This window comes from Panicum hallii, chromosome 1, assembly GCF_002211085.1.
Source record: "Panicum hallii strain FIL2 chromosome 1, PHallii_v3.1, whole genome shotgun sequence".
Classification (NCBI taxonomy): domain Eukaryota; kingdom Viridiplantae; phylum Streptophyta; class Magnoliopsida; order Poales; family Poaceae; genus Panicum; species Panicum hallii.
The window spans coordinates 53875241-53896017 of record NC_038042.1 but is presented as its reverse complement, the minus strand read 5'-3'; the positions used below and the strand labels follow the sequence as shown (position 1 = coordinate 53896017).

Here is a 20777-nt window from a genome sequence, read left to right as displayed (position 1 = left end):
CTCCACGGCGATCTCCTCCACCGCTCCACGGCGACCATCATGAAGCACGCAGCCATCGTCATATGTCAGAGTCGATCAAAGTGCCCTAGTACGTCATGTTGATGTTCAAAGCAGCAGCAGCATGAGGTATTGTTTGGTCCGGTACGAAATTGCTTTAGACAAATTAGAAATGGTGTTTTGATTCAAAGAAAAACGATGTGCAAGGCGGATTCAGCGGAAGAGGCACAATCTAGTTGACCAAACAATGTTACAGAAACAACAGAAGCAATCACAAGCATCAAGAACTCACAAAGAACTAAACCTTGTACTTGAGACATGGGGCTGTTTATTCCCCACTTGACTGGTGGGATATGGTGATTTACAATAGCCCATCCTGTGTAGTATATGTATTATCCTTGGGCCAAAAACAATGAAGCAATCATAAGTTACAGACATGTGGTTAATCCAAAAGGACTACAAAATCGACAACTCAAAAGAATGCCAAAACTTTTGCAAGGCCCCAATCGCTTTTCGCCGATGGGAATCTGATTCTAGTCTCTTCAGCATCAAGGTAAAACTGATGGTCTTCCCAGTACCATACCTCCTTCCATCCTGGAGCCAAGCTACTGAGTCAGGAGCGCGGCCCAAGGTTTCAAGTCTTAACTCACACACGCGTCGGATGTCGAACAGCTAGTTTCCAAATTGAATTTAGGCTCACTGGGATATACAAAGACAGTCGCTGCTGAGGTTGACGGGGTCAATGCAGCAGAATACCTCACCGAAGTTACTGTGATCCGAGGCAGCTGCTGAGAGCCGGAACCAAGCGGTACGAGCTTATGACTAACAATGTGCTCTGATTTCGGCAGAATGAAAGCAGCATGATTGTGAGCACCAGAAAAAACGAAATTCTGGGAATCAACAAGAGAGTACTTGATTTCTTGAAGCAAAGAAGTTGAATTGTGGATCTTAACATAGAAGGTGAAAGGGATTCCAAGGATAGCATAAGGAGGGCATTCCATGCTCACAACAAGCGGCGGCTCTTCAACGCTGGCCTCAGGTAACATTTGTTTCATAATAACATGGCTCTCTTGATCACCAAGGCTTGAATCTCTTGACCAGTTCAGGCAAATTTCACCTAAATGGAAGTTTGAATTGATAGCCCGTGGATTGACTGAAAATATTCCTTTGTATTCTTCACTAGGAGCAATAACCACATGTCCGCTGGAAATTCCGCTGACCTGTTGCACTGAACAGAGCTGCTTACCTTCATCATCAGGTTCAATAGTCATTGAGTGCAAACGTAAGGGAATCTCAGTGCAATTTCTAGCATTCACAATAAACATATTAGACTCATTCATAGCAAGAGAACATCTTTGATCTTCGCCACCTAAGGATCTGATTTCAGATATCAACAAAGGTTCTCGCCTAAATGGTCTCAAAAGCTGGTGAGTGACTAACAAGGGGATCTGCCCTTCAATTTGCAAGCTTCTATGCACGTTAAGCCGGTGCAGTGCTTCTTCCTCACTTGAGCCTAGGGAGTAACCAAGTGAAACATAGAGCATGACTGATTTTGCCCGATGCCATTTGATTTCTAGTTTGCATGACCAGGAATCACCCACACTCAATGTGGGAACAGATACAACCCCAAATGAGGACTGGATCTGTCTTATGCTATCAACCTCTTCCTTTGACTCTTTGCCATCTGACACAGTTGAGACACCAAGAAGTTCGACGTGATGACTTTCAGATTCTTCTGCTTCCCTCGGACTCATCAACAGACCACCACCTCTGGCATCGACAAGGTTAATTTTCAGCTCACCAGAATGAACTGCATGCCCTTTTGACAATATGGTCACTGGTAGAATAAATATCTCTCCAACTAATGCAGGACCAGCAGAACTTAAAACAAGATCAACTTGAGAATCTGGCTCTTCAACTTGGATAAGTTTCTGCCCAGAAAACGCAAGAACATTGTCCTTTGTGGGCATGATCTCCACTTGGTCCTCAAATTTCCATAATGGGAAGTCTTCCATGGAAGCAGGACTTTCAGCGTGGCAGCAAATCACTAGGTGTTTGTTTATTGTGGCCTTCACAGACAAACATTCTAGCTTTCCACTCTGTCCTGTAGAATGTACCCATAATGTTAGCTCCATTATGGAATTTGTGGTAGGAAAACTATCACCAAAAACATACGCAAGGAAAGCTTCAGGTCAAATATTCGAGTACAAGGAGCAAATATGTGAACCCCATGAAAGCCAAACAAAGCAAAAAAAGAGCCATAACTGTGATTTTTCAGCTTTCAAGATGGCATATAACAAGAAAATCCTTTTTAGACAATGCCGCCTATAACTCAAAATGGATGTACCCCATTTTTACCACAGCTAGATAAGTAGGCAACGTATCGTATGGATAGTTCCTACATAGCTAACGGTTTGATTCTATTTCCTCTGATTTTCTCATTCTTATATAATAATGCCAAGCACTTGTTCTCACCAGATTGCTTCCAACGTAGGTATACCTTAGCATATCAGTACATGCATACATCACATCGCAGGCTAAGAGTACACATAGATGATATACCTTTGTTTACACAATCATAATATACCATGGGCATGGAGCATGTTATTTTAGTTGTAAGGAAATATCTCATTTGACTATTAACCTACCTTCTATCACAAAGTCCATCTAGGTCTGTCCTAACTCAAGACTTTTTTAACTTGTCTCAATCTAGTAATGTCAATCTTATGTTGTCAGTCTATATAAATTTATTGACTTAGGACAAACCTAGATGGACTTCTATTTACAATACGAGGAAGTATGGATTTGATCTTTCTATTCAATTGACATTATATTATTTCCTTTCCCTGACTTCTGCTGATTTTTAGGATTTTTGTTCTTCCATTGACATGGGAAGTAAGATCCCAAAAGAAATAACTTTTGACTAAAAATAAATCAAACAATATTTGTGGGCTTTCTGATTTTCATCGACTAATGCTAAAATACACAAAGTATGTGGCTTTTGCTAATCCAGGTCCCCGCATGGAGATTCTAGTCTCACCTATTATATTGAGATACAGGGCCAGGGAACCAGCACAATTCAATTTGCAATATATGCTACCACAGCAAGTGGATAAACGCTTAATGAAATGAAGCATATATACTGATAGTACCTGATTTTATTTCATGTGTCAACCGCATCCATTTATTGGTGAAGAGTGTAAGAGAAGTGGTTTGACCTTGGCCATGCAAATTTGAATCTAAAGGAGGAGAATCTTCTTGTGTACTATGTATCACAAAGTTACAGGCAGATTGATTGAACTGAACCTCCAGCTGATCAACCACCACTGGGGAAGGAAGATGAGATAACAGTGACACACTCACAAGCAGAGGTGAACCAGGTTTTACAGATTGATCATGAAAAGCGACAGATGCAATAAGCACCATTCTTAGTGGACTTATTTGATCAATTTCAAGGTGAGTAGTTTCTTCCATCGCATTATTAAATCCATCATCGTTTCCTTCTGGTGACTGTTTTCTTTCCAAAACATTAATAACTTCCTGCTGTATATTTTCCCTCCTGGAAATGGTAGGAGAACCTGCAGGCCCACTCTTAATTTTGTTTTCTTGATTTTCCTCTCCAGTGCCAGAAAACAAAGGTAATGCAGACATCTCTAGGGAATAACTGATAAAATCCTTCGGAGAATTAAGTTTCCTAGAGCACTCTCTCAAGTACCCTAGGTTTTCCCAAAGCAAAGTGGTCCAACCCTCTTGGCGGTATAGACCAGCAACACCATCAAAAAGTTGTTTTGCATTGCTAAAGTCCCCAGCTGCATAATATTCTATGGCCATTCCACGACTACAGGCAGAAGCCATTCTTGTAGCACCAAGGCTCTGAAATGATTCATAAGCTTTTCTGAACAATGCTATTATCTCATAAGAATCTTGGAACCTTTCCGCTTCTGACAAAGCATAGCTGGTGTATTCAGCATCAGAAAGGCTGCAACCAGTTTGAGGTATAAGTATTCATATAAAAAAATATGTTATAATTTTCTGAGAACAAGTATCAAGGAACTTACGGTAGCACACTAACTGTATCTCCTTGCTCAAACAAGCGCACATATTGGCCAACATACACAGAAGGCATTACTGACTCAGGTATTCCATTAACTTCTGTTGTAAGGTTTGCCATTGACGATGAGCACTCAATGGCATACCTCTTCTCTCTCAAGTAAGTTGCTGCTAACTGTCAGAAGCAAATGCATGAGAAACAAATTATTAGTGCAAATCAAGTAAATGGGTTGTCTCTCTGTAGTAGTACTGTGCAAAGATGTAGGATGAACCTGATAGTAGTAAGCTGGCTGAAATTCCCACTCAGTCAATACATTGTCTGCAGTACCAAATCGAGGAGATAATGTATCTGGAACAGTAGTAGATGTTGTTTCTATCAGCTCACCAAAGACAAGGAACTGCCTGCTAAACCATTCCCAATGAAGAAATGCAACTTCTGGTGTTCCGACAACCCGTTCATAGCTTCTGATATGCTTACGGAACCATATGATTGCTTCTACCACTTTCCCGGCATGAAGTAGCAAAGTTGATATCTTAAAGTGAAATTGCTCAGCAACTGCTTTTATCTCAACTAGGCGTTGGGTTGGAGGCAACCTCGTTGAAGTCCCAATCATCTAAATATGAGCACATTATCAATGGACAGTGCAAATCCAATAGAAACTGCTTAAGAAACGTGGCGGATCAACCAACAGTTAAACAGTTTTTTTTGAACAAATGATAGCCCTAGTTTTTTAATAAAAAAATCTGAGAGAAGTGATTTGGTATGTCACTTGTTGATAAGGAATAGAGATAAGGATATATGATCAGACCTCACGCAAAACGCGAACACCTTCCTCATAGAACTTTAATGCTTCCGGCCAATCCCTTCTGAACTCCGCATAAACAGCAACCTGGTGCATCAGAGTAATGGAGAAAATGGATAGATCAGAGTAATGTGGAAAAATAATTGATTAAATTACCAAGCAATTGCAAATAAAAGTTCTTTGTGTTTCAATGTTTTTACACTGAACCTAGAATGATTAGCAGCACTAAATAGAAGGAGAGAGTGGCTCTTACCTTGAAGCAGTAGCGGATGCTCAGCTCAACAGAAGAAAAGTTCCTCTTCTCAATGCGAGCCTTTATCCTTCGCCCTTCCTCTTTATAGAATGCTGAACATAACTCCGCAAACACATTCTTCAATCTACAGATACAAAATATTACACCAATTATCATGCACACCTCCAAGAAAATTGGCATAAACAAACAATGGTTGCAGTTGGTCTACAAAGTGCAACACAGAAAAAAAAAGTTACAGACTTGCTGAGAGATCTGTTCCATTCTGTTTCATCGCGCTCAACCAAAATAACCAGGTGCTTAGAATCAATCTCCGCACGTTTCCTCAGGGCAACAGTTACATCCTCACTCAGCTCATCTGCAACAATATAATTAGGCTGCAACTTAAACCTTCACCATAATTGGCATTCAACTAGCCAGAAATAATCACACTGTATGTTAGTCATTGCACAGAGAGAAGAGACAACCCCAAATGCTCTATGCAGGTACTCTGTAGTCCATACTTACCACTAGCTTGAGCCTGTACTAGGACCACCACTAATTTAGTGTTTTTCCCCTGAATTGCAGACCTGTACAACAAACGAAAATTACTTTTTTTTCTGATAATTCAAACGAATGTCAACTTCGGTTATACTAGCTCACTAATTTTTATTGTTTTTCCCCTGAATTGCAGACCTGTACAACAAACGAAAATTACTTTTTTTGATAATTCAAACGAATGTCAACTTTGGTTATACTAGCTGCTGCCAATAAACTGAGCAATGCTTCCTAAATCCCAAATGATTGATAAGCCATCCATTTGCATCTTAAGACTCGTAATTAAACATATCATTATGCAAAAGTAAATTTGGGATCAACAATGCTAAAGATTCAGATAACATACTTGAGGTTCTCGAGATCGGAGCAGGCCTGGAGCCACTGGGCGGGGTCACCTGAGACCTGGTCGGCACGGAACAACGCGGCGACGGCGGCCGGGACTCGGGTGCGGTGCTTGAGGAGCCAGTCCTTCTTGAGGATTCCCGCTGGGGCCTGCGGCGGCGCGAGCGGGTCGCGGGACTTGCCGCTGCGGGCCAGGATGGAGGCCTTGGCAAAGTCTGGCAGGGCCAGAGTATTCATGGGCGGCTGCTGGGAGCTGAGCGCCGCCGAGATCGAGGGGTGCAGCTCTGGGCACCCCACGATGGACACGAGCGACAGCGGCGGCGTCCGCAGCTCCTCCGGGTAGTCCTCCATGGCCACCCCGCCCGCGGCCGAGGCGAGGCTAAAGGTTGAGTGGCTCAGGCGTGGGTATGGGCGGCGCCGCGGCGGTTGTGATCGCCGTGGCCCCGGAGGACACAGGGGAGAGCTCGGATCTGTGGTGGCTGGGGACGAGTCTGCGAGGACGCTGATTCCCTGAAGAGCAAGATACGTGTAATAATGAGTTCAGTAGGGGTGTTTTCTGCAAAGATGGAAGAACCGTCGTGTGATTTCAGCAAATTACTGGGCAATATAGCCAACTTGGTAAGCTGAAAAGTGTCGGCCAAAATGAATCCAAACTAGGAGTAATTTGATCAGAACAGTTCACCTTGATAAGTAAATTTTCACCTCCCGAAAACTCAGACTCAGTTTATTTTGTAGGATAAGAAACCTTTTTGTCATACAAAGTAATATAACTATCTGTAGATAATGTTCATCCCGAGACGGGAATCAAATAGCTTGAAGTTTAGCTTAAAATCATTTTTTTAACTTAGATGTTTTGGATTCAGAAACTAATTGTTAGTCCAAATCACATCAGTTGTTTGATGCTAATTAGAGGGACTAAATATAAGTTAATAATAAAACTAATGAAGACTAATTCACGAAACGAATTTTGCGTGCAGGTGCCCTATTGCCTTGCGCTCAACATAATTTGCTTGCGGTACTTGGAGCATATGCCCATCGTATCCATCGCACCTTCATATTGAATTCAGTGACTTATTTCATTAATCGTTTATTTAGCATGTTAGATCTTCAATTTTAAACTTTAAACTCATCTTATTTTGCCGCTCATTTAGTTTTATAATAACAATATTTTTGTTCAAAATTAAATATGTGTCATTAGCACTTCTATCTCTTTTACCATGCTATAAATAAATAAAAAATATTTAGTCTCAGGGTCTATAGTTTCTGGTTTGGTCGGAGGCCTTTGAAATTAGAGCCAACCATGTCCATCATTAGCATAACATATGTTATTGTAGTATAATATTGCTAAATCATGAGCTAATTATGTATAGATTCGTCTCACGAATTAGTCTCCATCTATGCAATTAATTTTATAATTAGTATATATTTAATATTTCTAACTGATATTAAATATACAATGTGACGGCACTAAAGTTTAGTGAGCCTCAGTATTTTATACCTATCGAGCGTGCACGCCCTTGACGGCCTTCCACGACCAAGGGCTGCTGAGAGCAAGTCACATGAGACTCAGCTGTATAACCTGCTCCAGGCCTGCGTACCCTTCAGATGGCCACTGCCGACGAGGACGAACTGCAGAATGGCTACACCGAAGGTCTGCTATCCAAGACCATGGCGTCTCTCATCTCAGATCTCAGACCAAACTCCACAGGGTCAATCATGATGAGTGGCCCAGCATAGGCATTCAGAGGATCCAGAGGAATCACTGAAACTCTTGAGGTAGCTCATGGCCACATAATCATTCTTGTTAGTTCTATTTTTTTCGAGATGAAATATCCTCTGCCATTGCAAGCGTGTATAGAACTTGTATGTGCATTAGCTCACTAACTCATTGCTGCTGAGTATTGCCGTCAACCTGTCTGGTTGCATACATGTGAATAACCATGATCCAACTCCGAATTTCCAATAGCATAACATGCGCAAACACTACGGGTGTATATTTATTAGCCTTAGGTGCACCTCCAGTCCTCTTTATTTCAAATATTTGTGCTACTTCTTCAAAATGAGATTCCATTTTAAAAAATAGAAAAGTACTACAAATATTTGAACTAAAGAGGGTTAAAGGTGCACCTAAGGGTCACACATTTGCACCCTAGCAAACACACACATGCATGCATTGTCCAGTTGATTCAACCATTGCAGTATGGGTCTATGACCATCAGTAGCAAGCTTCTTTTAACTTCCTCCACAACAAAGGCGAATAGTAATTTGATTCTGCTTCATGCTCAGCATCTGAAATACAACCAAAGCTAACAAATGGCCTGTAATTTTGTTGCCTGTATTCAGTGCATGACGTTACATGCAAATGTGAGGAAGAAAATGCTCCAGAACAACTGATGAAAGGTTTCAGTTGCACAGATGCTCAACATTACAAAAAGAGCATCCCGATGAAGGGTAATATATACCGAAACTGTCGACCGATGAGTTAACTTGCTACACCAAACTAAACTCATATGCTCATACATGGCCCCATGACTAAAGTTGAACAAACACACATTCAATACAGATCTCACAGCCATCAGCAGAAATCACTCTACAAGCCAAGGTGTTTGAACTGATTCCCATTGGCAGAGCTCGCCTTCTTCGAACCACAGAGCTGCAAATAGAGAGTAACTTTAGTTTGTCATCTCATATTATCAATTATAGTAACTAACAGACGCAAAGAGATTTAGATCCAAGCCTATTAGGAATGCCACATCGCTAAGTTCGTGACACCATTTATCATAGGACAATTTAATCCTGCTCCTGATTGCCAAGTTAACTACTCCAGTTCTCAGTATACTCCTTAATGTTTGAAGATAATCAGTTTACCATTTCATGTAGCTTGTCAATTGTTTTAAATGATTATTGATTCAGAAAATCACCTAACAGCAACATATAACCATACTCAATTATTGCTAAACTTACCAATTTCACGCTTGCCATTATCAGGACTATCACTTCCATGAACAACATTCCTGAAACGTATATTCCATCATAATTGATTTGATATATTGGTAAAATGAAGGTACATTACAACTAAATATCAGGGGCCATGGTACATAATCACATATAACAGCATAAAGACATGAAAGCGGGTGGGTGCCGACCTTCCTGTTTGAACTGCGAGATCACCCCTTATGGTTCCTGGTTCAGCTTGAAGGGGATTATTAGATCCGATTAATTTGCGAGCTGATGCAACAACACCATCACCCTCCCAGGCCTTACAGGACAGAATAACAAAAATTGTAGCTGTGAACTATGTATCTGGTCAAAGCATAGAGCTGCAGGTATGTCTAATTCGTAACGAAAATATATACCATGCAAACAACAGGGCCAGAAGTTATGTAATCAATCAGAGTTGGAAAGAAAGGTTTATCTTTCAAATCCTTGTAATGTTGGAAAGAAAGGTTTATCTTTCAAATCCTTGTAATGTTCCTGAGAGAAAAGGAATGGCAAATAAGACAGTATATGATCAGCATTAACAGCTAGTTGATTCAATATAAAGAAAGGTAAACTAGATTTCTTTGATGTTTCCACAAATGTCAAGAAAAAGATGAATATGTGAAGATAATGCAGAAGATAAATGTGACTAATGTCTTTATCAATGATTAGTAAAAAATGAACAAAAGAAAAGGCCCAGCCACTTAAAAAAGGAGATGTTTTGATGTAAGAATGAGATGGTTGAGACAGTAAATATTTCAGTCACTTAAATATTTGATGTAAGAATGAGATGGTTGAGGTAATAAATCTTTAAGGCAGTCAATAAGAGATTACTGCAGATGAATAGCTCAATAGAAATCGGGAAGTATTTCTATGCAGAAAGGATAAACATAAGGACCCTAAGCACATATAAAATGTGGGCACCGGAAGGTATATTTGACCATAAAAGATGATAATTTGACTATTCAAGTAATCAAGAAATGGATACAAATGCAGATAAGAGACATGTTCCTTTAGAATGGTGTTGCCTAGAACAGGATATGCAACCCCCCCCCCCCCCCCCCCCCAACAAAAAAAACCAACCAACCACAACCACACTAGTTTTCCCAAGTTCAGTACATTTTGAGAAGCAAACCTGAGCCAAGTCCGTGGAACACTGAAAAAGCTTTAAGCCCTTCAACAAAAAACCTTTCTTCTCAAAGCGAGAAATGATCTCCCCAAACTATATGCATCAGGCACGTGTTGTATTTGAGATTGAGATTAAACTTGAAAGAAAGAAAGAAAGAAATTAACAGTTGGGAAAAGCAGGAGCAATAAGGTGTACCAGGCCACGCTGAACACCATCAGGTTTTATCATAACGTAGCTTTGCTCAACCTCCTGCAGATAAATTTCTTGTCAACAAAGATTTCATTTTAGATGAATGTAGGGTACTTGACTCCTCTTAATTGAGGTCAAGGGATATTGATATAATTAAAATTTTATGAAATTGCATGAATCCTAAACTTCTTTGATGAAAATAGAAAAGATGACTGAGTTTCATTAAACGAAGGGGTAAGTGTGATACCTTCAAGCCTCATGCACAGTATGCCATATATATGACTAAAGAAATCAAAATTTGGCAGCTTCACGATAAAGCTGCTAGCAAACAAAAGTTATGACAATGATTATGGCATAGGGTTATTTTGTGTGGAAGCATGCTCACTAAGTTTGTTTCCCTGGGTATCTTTCTAGCTAGAGTTCAACAGCAAAACTGAATTAACTGCCCCCCATGAACTATTGATGGTCTGAACCTGGATTTTCAGGGCTCAATGGATGATATTACTAAGCAATATTTATCTAGTCACGTACCTGATATTGTTGCAGAGAAAATGGTTTTCCATTGTGCCGATGGAAATTTGTGGAAGGACTAGACTATTTAAACTTTCGAGAATAACTCAGTTGCCTCTGCTATGTATTGAAGAACTGCTAAAACAACAAATTAAATAATCTCAACATAATTCAGTATTCCACCAGTGAAGTTAATAAGCTGATATCATGCTTCAGTTGAGAAAAAGGTTGGAAGAGAAAAGTTGCATCCATTGAATGTAAAAGTAACACAATTTTTCCAACACATGGTTGGACAATTTCAGCAATCCTGCAGTCACTCGAGCGGTACATTCACCAGAAGGAAGTAAGGTCAAACTTTGAATGGAAACAGGGAGACCATAACACATATAATAAATCCTCTCAAAAGTTAAGCTTGTAAAATCAGAACGGAAGGCACATTATGACTATGCATCCATTAAAAGAAAAAGGTGTGGATGATTAGAATGCCATTTTGTAAGTATTGACTGAGACAAGAAGACCCAAAGCTTAATTTCACTCCAATATTCTTCCTGCCACAGTAATTGCAGAGAATTTATGAAAGGACACCAAAATTTCAGCCTAGAGCAGGTGAAATAAACAAAATTGACACATTCCGCGGCGCGTTTTCTTCAGTTCTGATGTTCTGCATAACCTACCCACTAGGCTTGCAATCAAAAGGTTTAGAGAATTATGATTTATGAATTAGCTTATCATTTCCTTTGCCATTTCCAATTTCCCCCTCACGAATCGAGCTCAGCCACTACAACCTTAAAGTATAACTATCAAAACCATGCTAGACCACTCTCACAACAGGCCATGATCCTCGAACGGCAAAAGGAACAGGGAAAAAAACATCTTCTTGCCATTTCCGCACCCCCAAGCAAATGCAAGTAAAATCCAACAAGGCATGCGGGAGAACCAACCGAGGAGGCAACGATGCCGCGCGGAACGGCGCGAGCCCTGGCCGCGCTCCCACTCCCCACAGTCGTCGCGCTCAGCCCACGCCCAACCCGGCCGCGGGCCCCCGTGGAGGCGACGGCAAAGGAGAGGAAAGCCAACGGCCGCACCGCGGCGGAGGGCCGGCGCTCGGTCCCGGCGAGCGGCGGCGCCGTCCTCACGCGCACGGCCATGGTCGCCATCCTTGCCGCGAGTCCGTGCGAGCAAGAGCACGAGGCAAAAGACTAGCAGCGTTGGCGTTGTAGTTGTAGTTATTCCGTATTCAAGTGGTGCAGGAGAATATCATATCATTTTTTATGAAAGTTTTCTAATTTCCTTAAAACCGCTTATTTCCTCATTTTTGGTTAATGAAACATTTCAGTTAATAGTATTATAATTAATCTACAAACATGTTTGAGATACTTGGCATTTTGGATTTACAGTACTATCTCAACTTGCTGAACTGAATATTTTACTTGTCAAATTTTGAATAACAAAATTGAGAATAACAAGTTTTTCTTTGACACCTAAATAACAAGTATTTTGAAAACGGAGGAAGTATGACTTACGAGGTCCTCGCAACAAAAGAAAAGCATATAAAAGAAAAATTGGACCAGCCCAAAAAGGAGTAAAGCATAAAATGGCCCACTCAAAGGTGCCCACTATTAACATACCACCCCATGATGCCTGAAGGCCCAGGCGAGGCGGCCCGTGGGCGCGAAGCGGCGAGAGAAGAATCCCTTCCTCCGCCGCGAGTCGCGAGCCGTGGGGATCCATCCCACTCCAACTCCAGGCCATCCCCTCCGCCTCAGACCTCGGTGCAAACCTGCCGCGAAAATAGCAGCCGCCCGTTCGCTCTCTCCCCCTCCTCCCGCGATGACCGACCCGCGGGGCGGCGCTGCCGATCCCATCTGCGACGGGGCCGACCCGCACGACCTCCCACTCGCCGAGGACGCTAACGGCGAGGAAGCGCGGCAGGCGTCCGATAAAGAGGCGGTTCCCGTGTCTGAAGGGACGGCCGCACGGGGTGGGGACACGACCCCGGACGCCGAGCCGGAGAGCGACGACGGAGAGGGAGGAGTGGGCTCCCCGGATCAGGCGGAGCCCAATGCGGGCGAGGACCGCGCAGCGCCCGTGGCTGCGGCAGAGGAGCGGGAGGGGATCGTTGGCGCCGCCAAGGTGGAGACGAACGGCGAGGACGCCATCAGCCACGACGCCGACGGGGAGGAGGAGGATGACGACGACGGAGACGAGGAGGACGACGACGATTCCACCCCGGATGCGTCGCCGAGGGCCGAGGTGAAGGTGGAGGGCGAGAGCTCCACCGGGATGGCCCAGAGTGGCGCCAGCCACCGCGTGGAGCCGGAGCCTGACCCCTTCCTCGACGGCGATGACTCTGGGACGGAGGAGGAGCAGGCCGCGTTCATGGCGGAGCTGGAACGCTTCCATAGGGAGCACAGCCTCGAGTTCAAGCCGCCCAAGTTCTACGGCAAGGGCCTCAACTGCCTCAAGTGCGCATCTTTCTATTCCTCTCGCTCTGTCAGCCACGCCACTACCATCTCTTGTCGTCTAAACATACTCGCCGTCTGTTCGCTCGGTTCAAATCCAGGTTGTGGAGGCAAGTCGCACACCTCGGAGGCCACGAGCAGGTACGGCTGATTTCCTTATCACGCACAGGCACCTGATGCTGTAGATACCGCAGAGTGAAATTTTCTGCAGTATCAATGGTTTCCGTCCACTAACGGTCTCACTTTTCATGTTTGCACAGCACTTTGTTTTCCTTCTTGTCATTGATTGCTTCCCCCCTTGAATGTGGACAGCTGTTCCAGTTTGATGTTTGTTTATTCAGGTAACCGTTTGTAAACTATGGCGTCAAGTTGGAGAGACTTTCAGGCCGCCGAAGTAAGGGTCTCTTTTCAGAATACATGTTAAGTGGAGGATTCTTTTTATGCCATGTAATTATTCTTTTGGGTCACATTATTTTCCAGGACCTGCACTACTGTTTCTTGGTCATTTCGAATTTTCTACGAGAAGGTGATACATTCGCTGCAGGATTTATTTTTTTGTACTTGTTCAAGGGAGGCTTCTGTTTACCTTGTCCTTGTAGTGTAGCTAAGGAGCATTTTATCCATGAAATGAACCTTAGGCACGCTCAACCTTACATCAGTTAACTCCAGAACAAAATATTTACACCACTCAGACTTAGTTTGGTTTGTATAAATATAAATCCTTTCTGGACTGTGGAGTCTGGAGTGATCTAGCAAATATGAATATGGAGCTAAGAGTTACTGTGTTTGTTAGTGAATAAATTTTGACCTTGAAGTGCCACAGATTTTTATTCATTTTCTGATACTTTTTGCTCTTAATAGTTTACATCGAAACAAATATAAGTGTTTCTTTTTTCTTTTTTCTTTTCTTGTTGTCCTGGAACAAATATGACAGTAGCTGTTTGACATGCTTAGATGCTAGATTTACTTCTTTTACTCCTTTAAATCCTTCATGCCCTTAATGCTTTAGATGCTAGATTTTCGATTGAACATAGTAATAGTACTTGCTCTAAAGTCTAAACCTATGGGTTTCCATGTTTTATTTATTCATTTTTCCTTGGTCTGTTAAATGATTAATTTAGGCACTTCTTGAATACGAAAAATACAAAGTTCGGACTGGTCAGCTTCAGATACCACCCCCTGGTTTACCACAGCCTAGTGGTACTGACCGCGAGGTAAACCTTTTTTCTTTTTTAAGAAAGAATTTACAGGGAAGTTTTAACTTGTATAATATTTTTATTACTTTCTAGTTAGCTTGTTTACTGGGGTTCATGTTTTTTTCCTCGAACATGCAGGAGAGCTGCATATATTTCACTAAGAAGTAACGGTTCGTGATATTGGTTTAAATATAATAGACACATTTATCATCTTATACGTACCCATTTTTCATCAGACATGTAGATCTAGTACTGCAGTATAATTAAAAATTAATGTCAGAGTCGATCTGTATTCAGATAAACCTAGCGAATTTATTCACCGACTAGCTGCCTTGTTTCTAGCTGGAAACCTGGTGTCAGTTATGAATCTGTATTTTACTATAATGCAAGGTTCCCATCAATATGTGCGATACTACCGAAAGTATCCTGTTGTTGGAAGGTGCTGCTATTTTTAGTTCATTTTGATAAGTTTCATGATGGTTTTGTAGGTGACTGTGAATCAATCATCTTCCGCCAGAGTTAGAAGGGATGCTGCAGCGCGTGCTATGCAGGGTTGGCATGCTCACCGCCTTCTTGCCAATGGTACTTATGGAGACATTTTGAAGGTAAAGGAACTTTCACTGGCATTCACTTTTACTTGCTTACTATTTTCATTTAAAATGTTTGCCTTTCTACAGGACAAAGATTCAATGCCACTTTCAAGTCGTGATAAAAACCTAAAAGGCTTTGGTATGCTTCGTGATTTTTCTCTTGCTACTGTGTAACTATGCTATTTTTTTCTCTTATATTCTTCATTATATGTTTAGGGGTGCTCAAGAGAAAGAAAGCATCTAGTCCGGAGTATGCTCTCAAGTCATCCCGCACGAAACTAAATAAGTCACAGTTAAGGCTTCCTATCCAGTCATTTGGTTATCATTAAGTATTGGTAGACAATATGTTAGATGAAGAGCGGGTGGCCACTGAATATGTTACCTGTGCAATTAACAGCAGAACCCTAAATCTTGTAGCACAATTTAGTGCAACTGAGCTTGTCAGGATGCTGTATGGCCGTATCTCTGGTATGATGGTTCCTCTCCTTATATGCATTAGAATGCTCAATTTCAGGGAAGATTCTATGGTCATTGACGTTGGAGAACCAGCCGACTGGGTGAAGATCAATGTACGGCAGACTGTAAGTTCAACGTGTTTATTTTATTTGATCACATGGTGTACGGCATTATGAATATGTTTCGGAGCCATAACCTGAACCATGAAATAATTGTGCATAAGGTAGTTCTGCTAGTGAATTTCCGCTGGGTTTTGAACTGAAGTTACTTATTGCTTTCCTGCAGAAAGATTGTTTTGAAGTCTATGCGCTAGTTCCTGGGCTTCTACGTGAGGAGGTGAGGAAATGGTGCTGCCATTCATTTTGCTAAAATAAAATATGGCAGATAAGCAAAAGGTGTTTGCATTATGAAATGAGGTTATGCTGCAGAGGAAATTGCCAACTTTTGTTCTGATGGTATCAGGTGCATGTTCAGTCCGATCCTGCCGGTCGTCTGGTTATCACGGGGGATCCGGAGCAGCCTGATAATCCTTGGGGGATCACTCCATTCAAGAAGGTGATGATTTGTTTTGAACACTAACACAGGCACATTTTGGAACTCGGTTTAATGGGAAGTGAATTTTCTATCTCAGGTGGTTAACTTGCCATCGAGAATTGATCCTCACCAAACATCAGCTGTCGTCACGCTTCATGGTCAGCTATTTGTGCGTGCACCATTTGGGCATGCTGAAATGTAGATACGGTATCTTGTTTACTTCAGTTCCCTTCGAATGTGGTACCTCTTTGCCAGTGATATTCCTTGAGATTTCTAGGTCTGTGATCTGTGTTCTTTCAGCCATTTATGTCTTCAAAAGTCATCTTGTTTTCATTGATTCCAAGTATTCTGTTTATTGTGCAGGGTTTATAGCAGTTCTATTGAGGAAATAGGATCTCATCTGAGCAGATACATGATGCCAAGCTGACATAGTAGAACCTCTGCAGCTGGAGTCCGGTGTTGATCTGTTATCATCATGTTTATTATTACAGTATTATTAGTCATAAAACTAGCTGGTTCATGCGTGTATTTTAAATTTTATGGTGAGATTTTTTTGGATAGAAAGGAGAGAAGACGGTGGCGATAGGGCTAAGTTAACATTATAGCTACTTGTTATTCTTTATTATTTTCCTTCTATCTATACTATAAAAGTTAAAACAATAAAAACCATTTCTCACTGAGATTAGGTCTACCTTACCCTTACACAGAGGTCTCACTTGCCAGCCCGGTAAGTTTGACGAAAGGGGTATAGACCCATATTTTTTATAGAAAAAAATATTTCTGCCAAAATTTTAATTCTTTTGTTACTCGCCTCCCTCGCTTACCCACCCTATGGACCGGCCTTTTTTTACTTTTGATAGTCACCGTAACTTTCCATAACCTCCGTCTCTACCATCATTTCCGAATATGGCTCCTCGTGATTGTTTTACACATACCATATTTGATCAAAGGCTTGATCTCCTCACCTGATTGGTGATCAAAGATTCCAAAAAGTGTTTGCACCCTATGGGCCGGCGTGGCGCCATGATTGAATCAAGTTGATGGAAGGCTTCCAAAAAATATCTTTCCATATGCATGGCACTAACTGTTGTGTTTCTACCTGGAATGTGCATGTCTATCAAATTGTTGGACCGTGATTGGCTTTCCATATTAAATATTCCAAATTGATGTCAGTGTTACCTCACCGTGATTGATTTCATATTCACAATTTCAAATTCCATAAATTACTCCTCCTGTTATTTGGTAACTGTTTGTTACATACCATTCCTATTAATAATAAGTCTATAGCTTACCAAGCACCAGATCCACCTACGTCATCTCCCTCATCCTATTTACTTTGGATCCAAGCAGCCTGAGCTCCTCCCTCCCTAATTCTTTGCGATTCTTCTTTGCGACTCGGCGACTACAGTGACCCTGGCGCACGTCTTAGTGGAGGTTTATTTCCCCTTCGATTGCCGTTCCCTACTTATATTTTGCATGTAGTACTCTGTTTCATGTGTGTGTGTGTGTGTGTGTTTTAATAATTCAATAGAACCGCTGGTCTACTATCATTTAGAGTGGCATGTAAGCATGCAAAATTCTTTAGGCATTCATATTTTAAAACCATTGTTGATGCTTTAGCTTGTAGAGAAATTTTAAAACCTAATTTTTTAAGCAAAAAGCCCAGGATCTGAATCTGTTCAAAGCATCAGCTTCTTCTCCAAGAACCAGAACTTTGTTAGGAGCTCGTGCTGCCGTAAAGTTTGTTATACTATATATGATTCGCTGGCAGATCCGTTGAAAGCATCACCCTTTTCTCCTAGAAACCAGAACTCTGCTAGAATCTCGTGCAGCCATAAAGTTTTTTTATACTATCTATGGTTCGCTGGCATTTTTTCGCATCGTATTGTAATTAGTCAGTAGGTATTGTAGTATTAATATTTATATTAATTATTTATATCATAAATATTACAAAACAAGAAGGAGAATATGATACCAGCACATGTCGACCTACTTACGGTGAGGATCCCATCGAGCAGCACGGTGTGGCGATGACGGACTGCGGTTTCTCGGCAGCACGGCGAGGGTGGCCTGCTGCCCCCAGACGGCCAGAGCATCCCCTCCAGCACCACGTCAAGAGCAGTCTGCTGCCCCTAACAGCGAGGATCCCCTCCAGCAGTATGGCGCGGTGACGACGTGCAGTCTCGGGTCCCGATCTCCTTCTGCCGGTCGCGCCACCGCTGATCGCCGCCGCCTCAGCGATCAGGCCAGCCACGCAGCCAGAAGTGAAGAGTGCAACAACGGAAGGACTGAAGCTGTGGACCTACTCAATCTCAGGTCCGGGCATAGAACCGTGCACGTGGTATATTTTTCGTAGGATAAGAGATGAGATATGATCCACGCTCTATATCTGTTGTAACTACTCGTAGTCTAGTAGAACTACTCTTACAATAGTAATACTAGTCGGGTACAGTAGGGAACCATTAGAAAAGTTCTCGGATGGGACTCTAGAGCATGTATGCGACTAGAACTTCCATGTAAATCTGTCCCCCAGACTATATAAGGGCAGACCTCCAAAAGGGAATCAGCCAGGAGATCACCCGATCATCACATAAGGAAATACAAACTACACAGGACGTAGGATATTACGCTCTTGGCAGTCCGAACCTGTCTAAACATTGTGTTCCTTGCACTTTCGAGTTCCTAATTTTGGTGATATCATACCTACAAACTTACCACCTCGGGGGTATCCCTTGGTGGACGTGACGGTAAAACACCGACACTCATCGTGATACTCTTTCTCTCTTGATCACCCTTTGTATGATGCTCCCCTCTTCTTTCTATTCTTAATTCAATTTGCTTTGTAAGCAATCATGAACCTTGATGCAAGCGGATGTGTTATTTGTGATTCACTACGATGCTGTATGGTAGAAGACTATTGTAGTAGTATTATTCATTTGGTTTTTGTTGTACAGATACGATTTCATTGCATTGAAGGATTCATGCAATGGATGGTCGTTACCCACCTGAAGACATCAACACTTGCAACGTCGTAAGCGACCAAATTATGAAGGATCTAATATCCAGGTACTGTTTTGTCTAGAATTATTTTTATATAATGGTTTGATTAGTCTTGCTATGTATATAAGCATGGTCCGTGGTTATAGGTGTTACCGCTGGAGGAGATCTTGATCAGAGGGAACTTAACGGTATAAGGCAAGAGAGAAGTATGTAAGCCTGCCAGCTAAAAAAGTAGAGCTTAATGTTAAAACGAGGGAAGCCTACCATAAAAAAAAGACTGAGAGTGCAGTTGCTAACATCAGTATAAGATCACCAGGTATATTGTCCTTTAAAATCACAAATATGTGAGGTTATAAAGCTGCTGACTCAAATGCCTTTAATGTAGGATTCGAGGTGGGCGAAGATAGACAATGACTGAAATACCCTTTAATTATTTTCAATTTATTTAATTAATTTATCTCAGATCAACGGTTAGAAAAAGTTGAAGAATAAAGTAACATCAAATACTCGTACCTTCCAATCACTAAAACATGCCTCAAATAGATACGGGGAGACACAAATTAGAGTATTTGTATGTTTACTGATATAAAAGAATTTATTTCATCCCCACCCCCACCTCCCTGACAATCAAGATCCAAATTAATTGGAACATAGACGTGATGATGATGGGGCTACAAAATTTTCATATATTTTATATTACTTGTATCTTACAAAATTAATGCTGAAAAAAGTATACATATATTCTAGGTTAAAATGACATAGAAATAATAAAAAGAATTTTTTTATTTATTCATGATATTTTTTTAGTAGTAGTTCTATGTAATTCAATTAGTTTAAAATAATTTAACTTTAAATACTTACTGTGGCACGTACATCTTTACTAGTATTATAAATGCCTGGGTTACCCCAAGGCGTCCTATAGCGGCACTCCGTATTTCTGTGCATAACGCCGATTCCTATTATCATTTTTCACTCCCCGGATTGTATATTTGTGTTGCGTTTTCATCAGCTTTTGGTTCTTACAAGAGCTTAGGTGCTGTTTGGATCCAACTGGCAAAAGAGCAAAATTGCAAAATTTTTGCCATTTGCCAAAAGTGGCAAAAGTTTTGCCATTAGGGGTGTTTGGATCCAAATGGCAAAATTTTTGCCCTTTTGCTTTTTTGCCCGGCAACGTCTCCGCGGCTTCCCGCTTTTCCATGCCCGGTCCAATCTAATCCCATCCCGGCCCAGCCATGCCGACGCCGCTGCCCGCCGCCCTCGACGCCGCCGTCGCCTCCGCGCGCCGCAGAGCCCACGCCCAGACCACCTCCCTCCACCTCATCTCCTCCCTCCTCGCCCCCACCGCCGCGCCGCTACTCCGCGATGCCCTCGCCCGGGCCCGCAGCGCCGCCTACTCCCCGCGCCTCCAGCTCAGGGCGCTCGAGCTCTGCTTCGCCGTCTCCCTCGACCACCTCCCCTCCTCCTCCTCCTCCCCAAATCAAAATGATCCCGCCTCCGAGCCCCCCGTTGCCAACTCCCTCATGGCCGCCATCAAGCGCTCCCAGGCCAACCAGCGCCGCGGGGCCGAAGCCGCCGGCGGCGGGGGCCTGGAAGGGCGCGAAGGTCGGGCGGCGGAGGCGGAGGCGGGGGCGGGGGCGGAGGCGGAGGCGGAGGCGCCGGGGCGGAGGCGGAGGCGCCGGCGGCGGGGGCCGGGAAGGGCGCGGGGTCGGGCGGCGGAGGCGGAGGCGCGGGGGCGCTTGCTCTTTTCTTTTGC

General features: G+C 42.5%; 3 protein-coding genes across 5 annotated transcripts; 1 reads left to right on the top strand and 2 right to left on the bottom strand.

The window, feature by feature from the left end:
• Positions 1-277: 277 nt before the first annotated feature.
• LOC112884958 (trafficking protein particle complex subunit 11) lies at positions 278-6512 on the bottom strand. Its single transcript, XM_025950647.1, has 9 exons — positions 5984-6512; positions 5608-5669; positions 5344-5458; positions 5104-5227; positions 4857-4937; positions 4320-4661; positions 4056-4222; positions 3150-3976; positions 278-2101 (listed from the first exon to the last, which is right to left on the bottom strand). The coding sequence occupies exons 1-9, from the start codon at positions 6328-6330 to the stop codon at positions 639-641; spliced, it is 3528 nt and encodes a 1175-aa protein (XP_025806432.1). The 5' UTR covers positions 6331-6512; the 3' UTR covers positions 278-638.
• Positions 6513-8269: 1757 nt separating this feature from the next.
• LOC112878890 (nucleoside diphosphate kinase 2, chloroplastic-like) lies at positions 8270-11972 on the bottom strand. 2 transcript variants are annotated; one of them, XM_025943146.1, is made up of 7 exons: positions 11728-11972; positions 10283-10336; positions 10094-10180; positions 9336-9431; positions 9126-9238; positions 8944-8993; positions 8270-8632 (listed from the first exon to the last, which is right to left on the bottom strand). In XM_025943146.1, the coding sequence occupies exons 1-7, from the start codon at positions 11941-11943 to the stop codon at positions 8565-8567; spliced, it is 684 nt and encodes a 227-aa protein (XP_025798931.1). In that variant the 5' UTR covers positions 11944-11972; the 3' UTR covers positions 8270-8564. The 2 variants fall into 2 exon arrangements, with proteins under 2 accessions (XP_025798931.1, XP_025798930.1); XM_025943145.1 differs by lacking the exon at positions 10094-10180 and having other exon boundaries at positions 9336-9415; positions 10282-10336.
• Positions 11973-12483: 511 nt separating this feature from the next.
• LOC112879035 (AT-rich interactive domain-containing protein 5-like) lies at positions 12484-16644 on the top strand. Of its 2 annotated transcripts, none has more exons than XM_025943356.1 (13): positions 12484-13251; positions 13350-13389; positions 13590-13642; positions 13729-13774; positions 14370-14462; positions 14933-15049; positions 15122-15173; positions 15251-15326; positions 15549-15615; positions 15776-15826; positions 15953-16045; positions 16122-16231; positions 16388-16644. In XM_025943356.1, exons 1-12 carry the CDS (start codon positions 12617-12619, stop codon positions 16224-16226), a joined length of 1428 nt encoding a protein of 475 aa, XP_025799141.1. In that variant the 5' UTR covers positions 12484-12616; the 3' UTR covers positions 16227-16231; positions 16388-16644. The 2 variants fall into 2 exon arrangements, 1 of the variants encoding a protein (XP_025799141.1); XR_003225924.1 differs by having other exon boundaries at positions 12486-13251; positions 16122-16301.
• The last annotated feature ends 4133 nt before the right edge of the window (positions 16645-20777 follow it).